This window comes from Mauremys mutica, chromosome 3 (assembly GCF_020497125.1).
Source record: "Mauremys mutica isolate MM-2020 ecotype Southern chromosome 3, ASM2049712v1, whole genome shotgun sequence".
Classification (NCBI taxonomy): domain Eukaryota; kingdom Metazoa; phylum Chordata; order Testudines; family Geoemydidae; genus Mauremys; species Mauremys mutica.
The window spans coordinates 99,008,891-99,021,949 of record NC_059074.1 but is presented as its reverse complement, the minus strand read 5'-3'; the positions used below and the strand labels follow the sequence as shown (position 1 = coordinate 99,021,949).

At 41.5% G+C, this 13,059-nt stretch overlaps 1 protein-coding gene across 8 annotated transcripts in view; it reads right to left on the bottom strand.

Annotated features, from left to right (window-relative positions):
* The window catches only part of L3MBTL3 (L3MBTL histone methyl-lysine binding protein 3), a 153,301-nt gene that overhangs the window by 121,568 nt on the left and 18,674 nt on the right, over positions 1-13,059 (bottom strand). For all 8 annotated transcript variants that reach the window (XM_045011477.1, XM_045011474.1, XM_045011475.1 and 5 more), the window contains one exon: positions 1,088-1,199. In XM_045011477.1, the coding sequence (XP_044867412.1) occupies positions 1,088-1,199 (112 nt within the window). The remainder of the gene's footprint in view (positions 1-1,087; positions 1,200-13,059) is intronic.

Here is a 13,059-nt window from a genome sequence, read left to right as displayed (position 1 = left end):
ACTTTTTTACCCCTAGAAAGGGTCTCTCCAGGTCAAGGGGAAGACGTATTAGTGGGGCAGCATAGCAAAAGTTTTCAGCACTATTGCTTGTGCTGTTTGGTGGATAGCTACTGACAGTTACATTCGGTTAATCTGGCATTTTCACGAATGCTAAAAATAATTATGTATTTAATTTAAAAAGGAAAAAGAATCCTGGTAAAATGTACCATCTGCATGGGCAAAAAAATGATGGGTGCAAGAAACCATGGAAGTAGCTGGGATATTCTTTTCAGTGCTATCCTATTGATCCCATGTTCAATGTGTACAAAAATAATACTGAGCATCTGTGACTATGTGGTACATCTGCCTATGGATGAAAATGTATATTTTCCTTTTGCCACTCTTTTAATTTCCACAGAAAATTCTGTCTAAACCCCTTGCCCGTGCAGTTAAAGGCCCCATGTAAACCCCTGAATGTTATTACTCTGAAAATTTTTGCAAGCAGTCACAATAGTTCACTGTGGTAGAGTTAGCAGTAACAAAGATATTGCAGATATAATCCTCCATCAGTTAATTTGTTTGAGCAACTAATAAACAATATCCTGTAACAACTGTTTTGCAGTTTACACTATTTTGAACTGAAGTTAACTATAGACAATAGGTAAAATCCTTCTTTTCTTTTTGAGATTTAGCCTCAGCAAGAACAACAAAGTGAAGAATGTTGATGAATTCAAATAGATTATGCAATTAAGATATCTTTGAGTTAAAAAATAACAGGATAGATCACATTAAAAAAATGTGGTTCTAAACTTAGATAAAAGTGTCTATTATGAAGGATACAGCTGCAGTTCTCTAAAATTATTGCTTCCAGATGTTTAATAACAGAAGTGTGAAATTTTGTGCTTCTTTTTAATTTAAAAGACATTTTGACAACCATTCACACTCAAGTAATTAATAACATCCCCTCAGTTTTTTCATGAGGTGTGTACAGAAGTTGTTAGAGGAAAAATAACTAAGCAGTTTTAAAGCTTTTGGCAACTTTTTATGGAACACTATTACATTAGAAAACAACAACTATAACAAAAAAATTAAATAGCTTCTTTCTGACCTTCTTGAGCAGTTGGCACCATCCAGGTTGTGGTAGCAGTGGCCTTTTTAACACTTTCCATCTCTGTTTCATCTGTGATGACTTCCAGGGCACCAAACTCATTCACTCTGAACTGATAAAACAAAGAAAAACAGGATGAAATGCTGAAAAAAATTGACTGACGCTCCCCTACGGATTGTTCTTCTATCCTTTTAATTTCTTATAATGGTGCCCTTCATTGTATTATCTGAGTGTTCAGTGATACTGCTAATCCCCTAGCAACAGGGAAAGTGTATTTATTATTTCTCGAAAACACAATGCACATGGTGTTATAGAAAAATGTTTAAATTAACTTTTATATATGTATATACTCACACACACCATTTACAAATACATACAGAATAGTATGCATCTTAAACAAAACAAAAAAAATCAATAGCAAAAATCTCAAGGAAAATTAACTTATTCTGCTTTTTTGAAACTCCCTTCACTGGCAGTAAACCAATGCTCTACCACCAAGCATTTTTGTCAAAGGTCTGAAAGTGATCAAGAAAATACAAAGTATTTCACAGAATATTCTGTGATACTTCACAGAATATTATAATTTCAGCACCAACCAAAAGCTGAGTGTTTCTCCAATGCAAATTGCATGTAAGCAAACACCTCAAAGCAATTTATGAACTGTCTAATTACCTACCATATGTAATATAACCATCAGCCAGGAATAAGGCTTAGCAATATCCCACATACTGTGCTTATACTAGATCACTGTGATTTATGTCCATCCTGCCTCCAGTAACAAAGCATCCTCCAAATGCTGTAACAACTGCAGTGCTGACAGATAAGACTAATGTTCAACTTTCCAGTTAATAAATAAGTCAGTAGGTCCAATGGGTTGCACAGGTGTAACTAAGAGCAGAATGATCTTCTATTTTAGCTGAACGAATGCAAGTCACCTAGAGTTCAATCACACCTTATAGGTGCTGGTACTGAGGTTCCCCAGAGGGATCTCCAGGATGAACTATGCCTCAGAATCCCCTCACAAAGCTCCCTGGCATGGAGAAGAGGCACACCCACTGCAGCACTCTTTTGGGTGAAGGTGTGGGAGGTGGAGCATACTTCCACCTACCTACCCATCCATCTTTGCCACCCTGGCCTGATCTACTGCTCACATTCTTTAGTGTATGTTTGTGCCTCAGGAGACTCCAAAATGGAGTATTCAGCTCCTTGTACTGGGGCACTGCGCAGAAGTATGCTTCTAGTACCCTGTCCTCGCTTGTGCACTTCTAGAGCAGCCAGCCAGAAACATGATTGTTTACTTGGTATTAACATCTCTAGGTTTCATTAACGCAATCCTGCTAACCCCAACACTCAAAAATCATGAGTCAAGTCCCCAAAAAATCATGAGATTTTAAGAAATAATAAATACTGGGTTCTTTTTATTTGCCTTCTGATTTTTGAGCCTTTAGAGTTTGTGCTTTCAAGCTTTCCTCTGCAATCCTGAGGGCGATAAACTAATTTTTTTAAGATGACAAGGGATTCTCACATAACCACATGACTCCACAAGCTCGGACTTTAAGAAAAATATCGTGTCTCACAATAGAATTGTGAGAGCGACAGAATTATGATAGCAGGCAACATTGCCAATGTTTATATTCAGACATGAAAAAAACAAAGACTAGTAGATCTGTCTTACCATTCACATACTACCTCTTCCCCAGAGCGGCAACAAATGCTGAAAGGTGATGAGCACAGCTAATAAAATTATCTGAATACAACATCAGAGTATGATCAGACTGTTTTTTTCTGGACAGATATTATTCATCCAACTCTTTTCACTGTAAATATGACAGAGTGGGAAGACTGAAGATAATAATGACTATGAGTCTCTGAAGTTCTGAATGCTCTCAACTCCCACTCAACACTTTGCAGTATCACCCCACTAATTTTGCATTAATAATAAAAGGCTGAGGGCTGAAGCCTGAGAGGTGCTGAACACCTGTAACATCCCTTGAAGTTCTAGCTTCTAGCCTTCCCACTCTGGTATATAAACAAATTCATTATTATATTTCTGCTCCTGTGCCAAAGCCTTCAACAGGCTCCACATGAGAAACTCCTTTGAAAATCGTTCCCAAAGGTGCAAATGATGACACTTAGCCACTTAACTGGGCCTTTGAAAATCTACCTTGCTGGCTTCAATGGGAGCTGGGGATTCACAGTACCATACAGATTTTGCCCAAATCATAAAAATACTTTGCGCTTGTTTATATAACATCTTTCCTCAAAGTTGCTAGTAAACTTGAGGTGAAATGCTGGCTCCACTGAAGTCAATGGCTAAATGCCTACTGACTTCAGTGGAGCCAGGATGTCACTCAAACTGGTATCGCATACTTTACACACGTCTCTATGCTGCAATGACTTCATTTTTTCTAAGACCACCACTCTGTGAAAACAATTTCTGAGTAGAATTCACAAGATGTATAATTACCTGGTGGTGGTATTAGCATATTCCTTGCTGGACAGAGCTGATTCTTTAAGTGGGACTGCAGCAAGTCAGCAAACATTGAGTTTCATACATCATAAGGGCGGAAGGGTCCACTGTAATCATCTAATCTAACCTCCTGTATAACACAGGCCACTGGACTTCCCTAAAGGAATTCCTGTTTAAACTAGAGCATGTCTTTTAAAAAAAAAATCCCACCTTGTTTTTAAAAATGCCAGTGATGGAGAACCCACCATAAACCTTGGTAAATAGTTCCAATAGTTAATACCCCTCACTGTTAAAAACGTGTACCTTATTTCCAGTTTGAATTTGTCTCGCTTCATCTTCCGGCCCTTGGATCATGTTATACCTGTCTGCTAGACTGAAAACCCCATTATTTAAGTTTTGTTCCCCATGTAGGTACTTATAGATAATGATCACGTCACCCTCAATCTTCTGTTGGTTAAGCTAAACAGATTGAGCTTGTGGTGTCTGTTGTCATGCCTCTTGTCCTTTATCGCATCCACTTGTAGCCAAGCATTTGAAATTGGCTGCATTTCCTCAATTCCCCTTTTCCTATCAGTTCTGAAATGTGTCCTATAATACTTGGCTTCTCTTTACAGCTCCAGCCGGGTCATCGGAGTCTCTCCCCTTACAGAGTAGCAGAGGGCCTCATCTCCAAGGTCCTAAGTGCCCTGTGATGGGCTTCCAACTGCAGGCCCTGGGGCCTGTCATCTCTCTCTGCCTACTCCACCAGGGAAGAATAAAGGAAGTCAACACAGAAACAGAAATAAAGTCCACTAGTCATATGTTAGGGCTGCCATTCTGACTCGGGAGCTTTGGCAGTCCCTGCCCCCTTCCCTGCAGGGGGCGAGAGAAGGACTCAGGCCCACCCTCTCCTCTGGGTCCCCACAGAATAAGAGTTGCCAGTAGGAAGTCCAAGCTAATATCTACCATGGAAAGGATGACAAAAAGGAATTTGAGTGATGGGTGAAATCTGAACACTTCAGCTATACATGTAAAAATTTCAATGCTTAAACAAACCTCCTTGATCTAGAAAGCAGGCAGCAAAGCTTCCAATAAAAGGGGTTCCTCACAGGGTTTTCTTTATCTCTTGGCTCCCACTGGGTTTGAAATGTAACAATAAAGAACAGTCCCTATTGTGACCTTTTTGTATTTCAGCTAATGGTTCAGCTAAAACAAGGAAGCACAAGACTGTGCAAAGATTTGGGGGAAGCACAATGTAAGGAGAAAGGAAAAATTAACCAAACTTTTTAGACTTACATGTGTCCTGAGAAGCACATTTTTGAAGTTATGAGAATATCTTAACTAAAATGGAAGTTCTGTACAAGTGGGCGTTCCTAAGCATGCACACAGACTGTACTAGCCCAAGAGAAGGATTCTCCAAAGCACTTAACATTGGTTTAACTCGTCTCCCACTGGAGCCAATGGTAAAACTCCCATTGGCTTCACTAGGAGCACAGATAGGCCAGTGCCGAGTGCTTTTGAAAATCCCATCCAGGAAGCCTAAATGGAGTTTTTCATATTTAAAAGGGGACACCATCAAGGTTGGTAGGCCTAAATTTAAACTTTGTTTTACTCACGTCTGTTTGCAAAGTCCAAGTAATTCTGTATACAGATTTTTCCCCTAGCCCCCCATCACAAAAAGAAAGATTCAGTGCTCATGAAAGAGAGAGAAATGTTCAGTCCAACAATTATGAGCATGCCTTCAATAACACATGCAGTGCAAAAATTAAGGTTTTGATTAAAAAAAATCACTTTCGAAGTTTCCATAGGGTTAAACAACCATGAACAAAATATGTCAGGTCACTAATTAGAAGCAACCAAAACAGCAGCATCCAAAAGTTGCTAACATTTAAGAGCTCGTTCGTGACCTACATGAACCGAGCTGGCAGTATCAGACCAGTGGACAGGTGAACGACATAAATAACACCACAGTTAACACTATTTGGCAGTTTCAACAAAGGAGACTAGGACTAAATGGGGATGGAACCTGGATTACTGATTCACCCCCAAAGGAAGTTCCTTCAGGTAAAGTGAAAGGGCTGCGTGAGAAAGTTTTTGCCATCACTGCTCATGCTATCTCTTTTCTGCAGATAAATCAGGACGTTGGCTTGCATGATTGTCAAATCAAAAACTTTCAAGAACACTTGAATGCCCCAACTCAGCAACATACTTAAGAACACATTTAAGTGCTTTGCTGAATGAGGGTCTAAATAAAGACTGATGAAATACTGTAAAAGCTTTTGAGCTGTTTCTCTGTCTGACTGATAGGTCCTTCTACAGTCCTCATAACTGTAGTATATGAGCATATTTATTTTTTCCAGAAAAGATATGTAATCAAAAAATTCCATTTGGAGGAATTCCAAACTCACATTTGCTGGAATTACAGTAAAAGTGGCTACCACTTAACATGATCAATACATCATAAAATGATGTAATCTATTAATGAACCAATGTTAAATATGAAAATGCTATTATCAAACCCCACTAAATGGCAAGAAAATTAATTTTAAAAGGTATCTATTTAAAGAAATTCATATGAACCTATCTTGGATTAAGACCCTGATGCAGAACATGAATCAGAGGCAATCTGCCCAATCAATGGATTACATATCTACACTTCTAAGGATATTCACACATTCTACACTCCTAAGGACATTCACCATTAACCCATTGACTAGTCTGCCTAAAGACTGTTAGATCTTACTAGTACCAGTGAAGATCAAATCAGTAAAGGGGTTACTATTGGTCTCCACTGGCTGCAGAAGTTACTTAAGAGCAGAGAGAGAAAAGAGGGAAAACAATAGTTAAAATACATTAAATAGAAAAAATAAAAAGGTACGGCTGCTTTCAAGAAACAAATGTTCAACTTCAAAAAGAAACCACAAAATAGAGCCAACAGTACCATCTACTGGGCAAGGTTAGGATAATGAGGTTACAGTAATATATATAATTGGTACAATACCACTGAAAATACATTTGGGAGTAATGGACCGAATATCTTGGCCTCACATCAATGTAAGCAAGGACTAACTGAACTGATAACAATGGAATGAAACTGGTCTAACACTAATGTTAGTGAGATCAGAATCTAAAGTATATATTGCTCCTCCTACACAAGAGATAACTAAATTTAAAGTAAATGAGAGCTGTGCTGGCAACATGTCAGGAGGGACCACACCTAGAGTCCAAAGGACTTCTGGCCTGAGAGCACTAGGGCTCATGCTTAATTGGAATGAATGGGACTACTCACATGCTCAAGGTTAAGCATGTGTTTAAGTGTTTATAGGAGCGGTGCCCCAGTTTGAAGTATATTCCAGCAACTCTCTTCTTTTGTATGATGGGGCAACCCACAGACACCTTAGGTCCCACTATATTACAGAAACATGTTACGCCCAAAATTATTTGAAAGAATATTATTTAAGATGTAAAAGTTAGGAAATGCAAAAATTTGTCCATACATCCTTAATTCTGCCTGTCGGTATGGATGCATTATGAATAATGCTGCGTGTCTGTCACTGACTTTCTGTGACCTCTGTGACTTCTGCAGCAGCAGCAGTTTGGGTGTGTGGGAGGAGGCTCGGGCAGGGGGTTAGGGTGCAGGGTGGTGCTTACCTGGGGGGGGGTTCCCCGGCTCTCACCGGCATGTTCTTGCAGCTCCTAGGCAGAGGGACCAGGGGGCTCCGCGTGCTGCCTGCACCCGCAGGCGCCACCCCCAGAGCTTCCATTAGCTGTGGTTCCCAGCCAATGGGAGCTAGGGAGCCGGCGCTTGTGGCGGGAGCTGCAGGGACACACTGGTCAGAGCCGGGTAGGCAACCTGCCAGCCCCACCAACCCTCCCCCATTCCAGCACCAGCCGAGGTCCCAGGCCGCACGCTGCTGGCCTCCCCACCCTAACCCCAGCAGGGGTCCCAGGCCACAGGCCACCACCCCGCACCTCTCCCACCAGCACCAGCGGGGGTCCTGGCTGCGCGCCGCTGCCCATCTCCTCCCCAGCACTAGTGGCATCCAGGTCCAAGTTTTAGTGAGGGGTATATAGCAAAAGTCATGGATAGGTCACAGGCCATGAATTTTTGTTTACTGTCCATGACTTTTACTAAAAAAAACCTGTCACTAAAACGTAGCCTTAATTATTATACTGTCTTTAATTACAAAATCACATACTACTTTTGCCACTGGACCCCTCCCTCATTCAGTACACAGGACCGACGGTGCTCAGGAAATGAAGCAGCAGTTTGATATTTTTATACTCATCCTCCAGTTAGTGGTCCCTGCCTTATTTACTGCATACTATCCAAAGCCCGCAATGAAAATGTATTCTTTACTTAAATAATAAAAAAAGATGCCTATACAAAGGCTTCAGGTGCTCTAACAATTAGTATTACAACATAATCCCAGTAGAATCAAAATAATCCTTTAGGCAGGAACTCAACCATCCAGACACCTACAAAAAATATTTATGTCCACCCCTTCATTGTTTTGGGAAGCACATCCTCAGCCATCTCCAAAACTCCTACCAAATAGGTGTCTTTTCCAGTGTGCCCAGAAGATTGCCAAATCTGAGCTATTTTGGACAACTGGGCGGGAGGGGGGCAATCCCAGAGCCCTCACATAGACCTCTCTGCCAGTTGCCCTCTCCTTTATGATGAGGGGGATTCAATTCAAGTGCCCCTGCTGACATCCCAGAAACCAATAGGCAACCAGTGGCACAATCCAGAGCATTGGTGTCATATAGTCCCAGTGAGATGCCCTCTCAATAAGCAAGCTGCAGCTTCATTCTCCAGATGCCTGTAAGGTGTGGCCCCATGTACAGTAATCTAATCTTGAGGTAACAAAGACATGGATAACAGTGACAAGGTCCACATCCTAAAGGAAAGGTTGCACCTGCCTAAACCGACAACAGCAGATATGGGTCTAGAATCACTCCTAAATTACAAGCCCTGCTCACCAATTGCAGATGTACTCCTTCAGTCAAAGAGACTGATATTATCTCCTCCATCTCAGTGCCCCAACCCAGCATCATCATGCCTGGGTTGACCCTCAGCCAGCTCACGCCCATCCATGCCTTATCTCAACTACTCACATTTCTTCAGTCTTTTCAATCTTCTCCCTGGTATTTGAGGAGTCCACACACATTAATGAATTTATCTCCACTGTGAGATCAGACAGCATTATTATCCCTATTTTACAGATGGGGAAACTTGGGACAAAGATTTGCCTGAGGCCACACACTGAGTTAGTGGCACAGCCAGGCTTAGAACTTCAGGCCTCCTGACTCTCAACCCCATGCTCTTTCTTCCGGAGCACAATACCATATTGTCAGAGGTGTTGTGCAGCCACAACTCCCACTGACTTCAGTTACAATTGTCAGAGCTCAAGATTTCTGCCCACCAGGTCCTACATGTCTAATGTTTAGAACCCCAAAAATGAAGAACACATCAGTGGCCATCTGCCAAAGCTTTGGCTTAAGTGACTCACTCAACATCACATAGGAAGGCTGTGGTAGGAGCAGGGGTAGGACTATACTTTCCTGGGTGGCTTCACCTGCCTTAGCCCCAAGACCATTCTTTTTCTTCCTGCAATCTCCTGCCTTGTTCCTTACAAATCTTCCACCATCTAAAGCAAATGAGGCAGGGAAATAGCTCCAATCAGTAAACAACCCTGATTCATCCATTCGGTGCACTGAATGAGACTAGGGACCAATGGAAAAACTACTATGTGATCATTTAATTAAAGACTCTACCATAATGCATATACATAAATGGGCTGAATTAAGATTTCACAGGCAACCAAAATTCTGGCATTTCCTAAGTTCTGAGTGCTTGCTTTGCAACAAAATACAATTATTTTAACGTAGGGGGGTTTATTTATACATACTTCCTATTTTTAAAGGAAAATTGTAAAAACAAATTCTATTATGTACAGGTTTAAATCCTAAACCTCTGGCAACGGAGCACAGCTTGAGCTACAGGACTAACTACATTCGCTGGCAGGAGAAGATTGTTATTCTGGGTGGGAAAAGAACGGGCCACATGCTGGGGTGGAAGGATGGCTGAGGGGAGACCAGTCTGGCTTTCTCTCTCTCTCCATCCCCTGAGGAAGTACAGGAAGCTCCTTTTCCATGTACTGCCCACGTGTTGTGGGGATGGACCACCAGGGCCTTATGCAGGGTCAAGGGATGGAGGTTTTCAGCTGGGAAGGAGCCTGACCCAGCTCGCTCTTTCTCCCATTCCAAAGAAGCTATCTGTTGCCAATATTCCAAACACAGTGTGTGTGCTGCTCCTGCAGCAGCATGAGCCCTGCCTTAGATTAGAACCTTTGTGTTCAGTTACGGTCATGGCATTCCCTAAACATTTTGCAGACAATGCATGGGACAAAAGAGAAACTGTGATTTTCTAAATTTTATAACTTTGCAAATCTTGTGTCCAATCTCATGGGACCAAAAAAAAAAGGGAGGGGGGAGGGGAAGGCACTTCTCTAGCTTCTGTGATCTGTAAGCCTAACTTCAATACCTGGCACATTGGTTGAAACTATAGTAAATAACAGAATTATCAGACACATAGATATACACTATGTTAGGGAAGAGTGAACATGGCTTCTGGAAAGAGAAGTCATGCCTCACCAGCCTATTAGAATTCTCGGAGGGTGTCAACAAGAATGTGGACAAGGTTGATCCAGTCAATATTGTGTACTTGGACTATCAAAAACACCTTTGACGATGTCCCTCACCAAACGCTTGTAAGAAAACTAAGCAGTCATGGGATAAGAAGAAAGGTCATTTCATGGATCACTAGTTGGTTAAAAGACTGGAAACAAAGAATAGAAATAAATGGTTAGTTTTCACAACAGAGAAAGGTAAATAGCAGGGTCCCCCAAGGATCTATAGTGGGACCTGTGCTATTCAACGTATTCATAAATGATCTGAAAAAGAGGATGAACAGTGAGGTGACAGAATTGGAAAAGGTAAAAAAAGCCAACAAAAATTATATGGGGTACAGATCAGTTTCCATATGAGGAGAGATTAAAAAATGGGACTGTTAAACTTAGAGAAGAGATGTCAGGGGTCACATGGTACCCAGGAGGAAAATAACTGCCAAGTCCTGAATCTCCTCATTCCCCCATATCAAATTCGCCTCTAATAACAACTTTCCTAGCAAATTGGCAATAAGGTTCTGTCATAGAAATTTAAATTAATCCCCTGGATAAACTTCAAACTGTTGAATATAGATTCCAATGAAAAAATGAGAGGCAACAAAAGCCCTAAGCCTGAATCACCTAAGCAGATGAAAGGGGAGACCCCCAGGCCACAGCAGAACCTAGCCCAGGATACTGCAGCACTGAAAGAAATATTCACAAACCAACTGGACTCAATCTCAAACGATATTTGTGACCTCTCTATATGATGTGAAATCCCAAACGGCTCACTTAAAAAATGAGCTACAAAAGACTGACATTGAAGCTAGTGAAATTAAAGAAGAAACTGTCTCTTCAAAATTAAGACCAAACTGGAAGAAAAACAGGATGAGTAGAAAAAAAGACCTTGAAGAAACCTTCTTCTGTTGGCACTGTAAGGGTCTAAAAGGGAAGGATATTATCAGTTTTCTTCAGAACCTGTCCCTGACATATTTAAATTGGACCCTCAACTGGCCCCATTAGATATTGAAGAGGCCTATTGAATGCCTAAAAGTACTATAAGGCAGGAGTCTGTTTCAATAAAAACCTTTGAAAGAATAGTAGATACCCGATTACAAAACATTTTGTAAAACTCTGCTGGAAAGCCATCCATCCAAGGGGCATTGCTGTAATTCATATTTTTAATAGCCTGTTCGATCTCATGCACTGAGAAAGTTTGTCCATAAATAACACTTGTTCAGAAGATAGGGTACTAAAGGCGGGCCTTCAGTGAAATGATCAAATTTATTAGTCAGACTGGATATCTGTATAAAAGCTTGATAGAATTGCCTAAATTGATTATTTATATCTACTGGTTCAAGGATGGGACTCCTATCTTCTTGTAATAAGGAAGCTATATTATTGTTGGCTAGTTCCATTTTAAGTCTTCTGGCAAGTAGTTTACCTGTTTTATCTCCCCATTCATAATATCTTTGTTTAACCCTACTGGGTATTAATTCGACTTGGCCGAGTAAGCATTCCTTCACATACATACATATACATACACACACATATTCATATATATATATATTCATACACACACACACATATATATACACACACACACACACACACACAGAGCTGTCTATCTAGTATAGTATTGCAGTCATTTCCCTGTTTGTGTAGGTACGTAGCCACTACCATGAGGACTTTGGAGCATATTCGGAGGGGCTGTATAAAGTCCAAAGGGTAGTACTCCGTACTGGCAATGATCAATCCCCATGATGAATCTGAGGAACTCTCTGTGAGCCGGGTGTATGCTGTGAAAATACACGTCTTGGAGGTCAAGGGCTGAGAACCAGTCCCTCTGTTCCAGCGCTGGGATTATGGTTGACAGTGTAACCATCTTTTAGTGTTGTAGTTTGACGAACTTGTTGAAGTTTTATAGGTCTAGGATCGGTCTCCACCTGCCAAATTTCTTTTGGGTCAGAAAATAATGGGAATAAAAGCCCTTCCTTCGGTGTTGGGATGGGACTGATACTCTGGCTTCCAGATGCAGAAAGTGATTTATTTATTCTCGTAGAAGGTTTTCATGAGAAGGGTCCCTGAAGAGGGACAGGGAGGAGGTTGGGAGGATGGGATCGATAGGAATGGGATGAAATATCTTTTTTTCATGATTTCTAGGACCCACTTGTCGAAGTGATATGATGCCAGGATGGACAGAAAGGGGGTGAGCAGTCGTCAAACTGGTGGGTTGTTGAAGATGCTTGCAGTGACTGGAAGAGGGGGGAGGCTTCTCAGGGGTGGGGGGGGGAGGAAATGCAGCTAATCCAGTCCTGAGGGTCTCATCGGTGCCAGTGTTCACATCAGTGCTGAGGGCTTGCTTAGTGCCACGAATTTGCTCAGTGCTGCTACAGATGTCGTGCCAATAGAGATGTCAGTGCCGAAGCGCCTGAACTTGATTTGGTTGGGGCAGTCAGTACCATTTTTGAATGTCCCGCGCTGTGCTCCTCTGTGTCAAGAGACAGTGCCGTCGCCTTTGGGGCTGCCCATTTAGGGTCCTTAGACCTCTCCTTAGCTCTGGTACCGGAGGTACTCAGACGGTCATAGGAGCTATGTCTCACCCCTGAAGATGTTGAAGGTATTGAATTAACAGTGTTCTGCCAGACTGTTCCTTCAAGCTCTCTGCTACTGCATTAATGGAAAAAATGACCGCTTGGAAAAAATATGAGTAGGGCCCTACCAAATTCATGGTCCATTTGGGGCAATTTCACAGTCATAGGATTTTAAAAAATCGTAAATTTAATGATTTCAGCTATTTAAATCTGAAATCTCACAATATTGTAATTGTAGGCATCCTGACCCAAAAAGGAGTT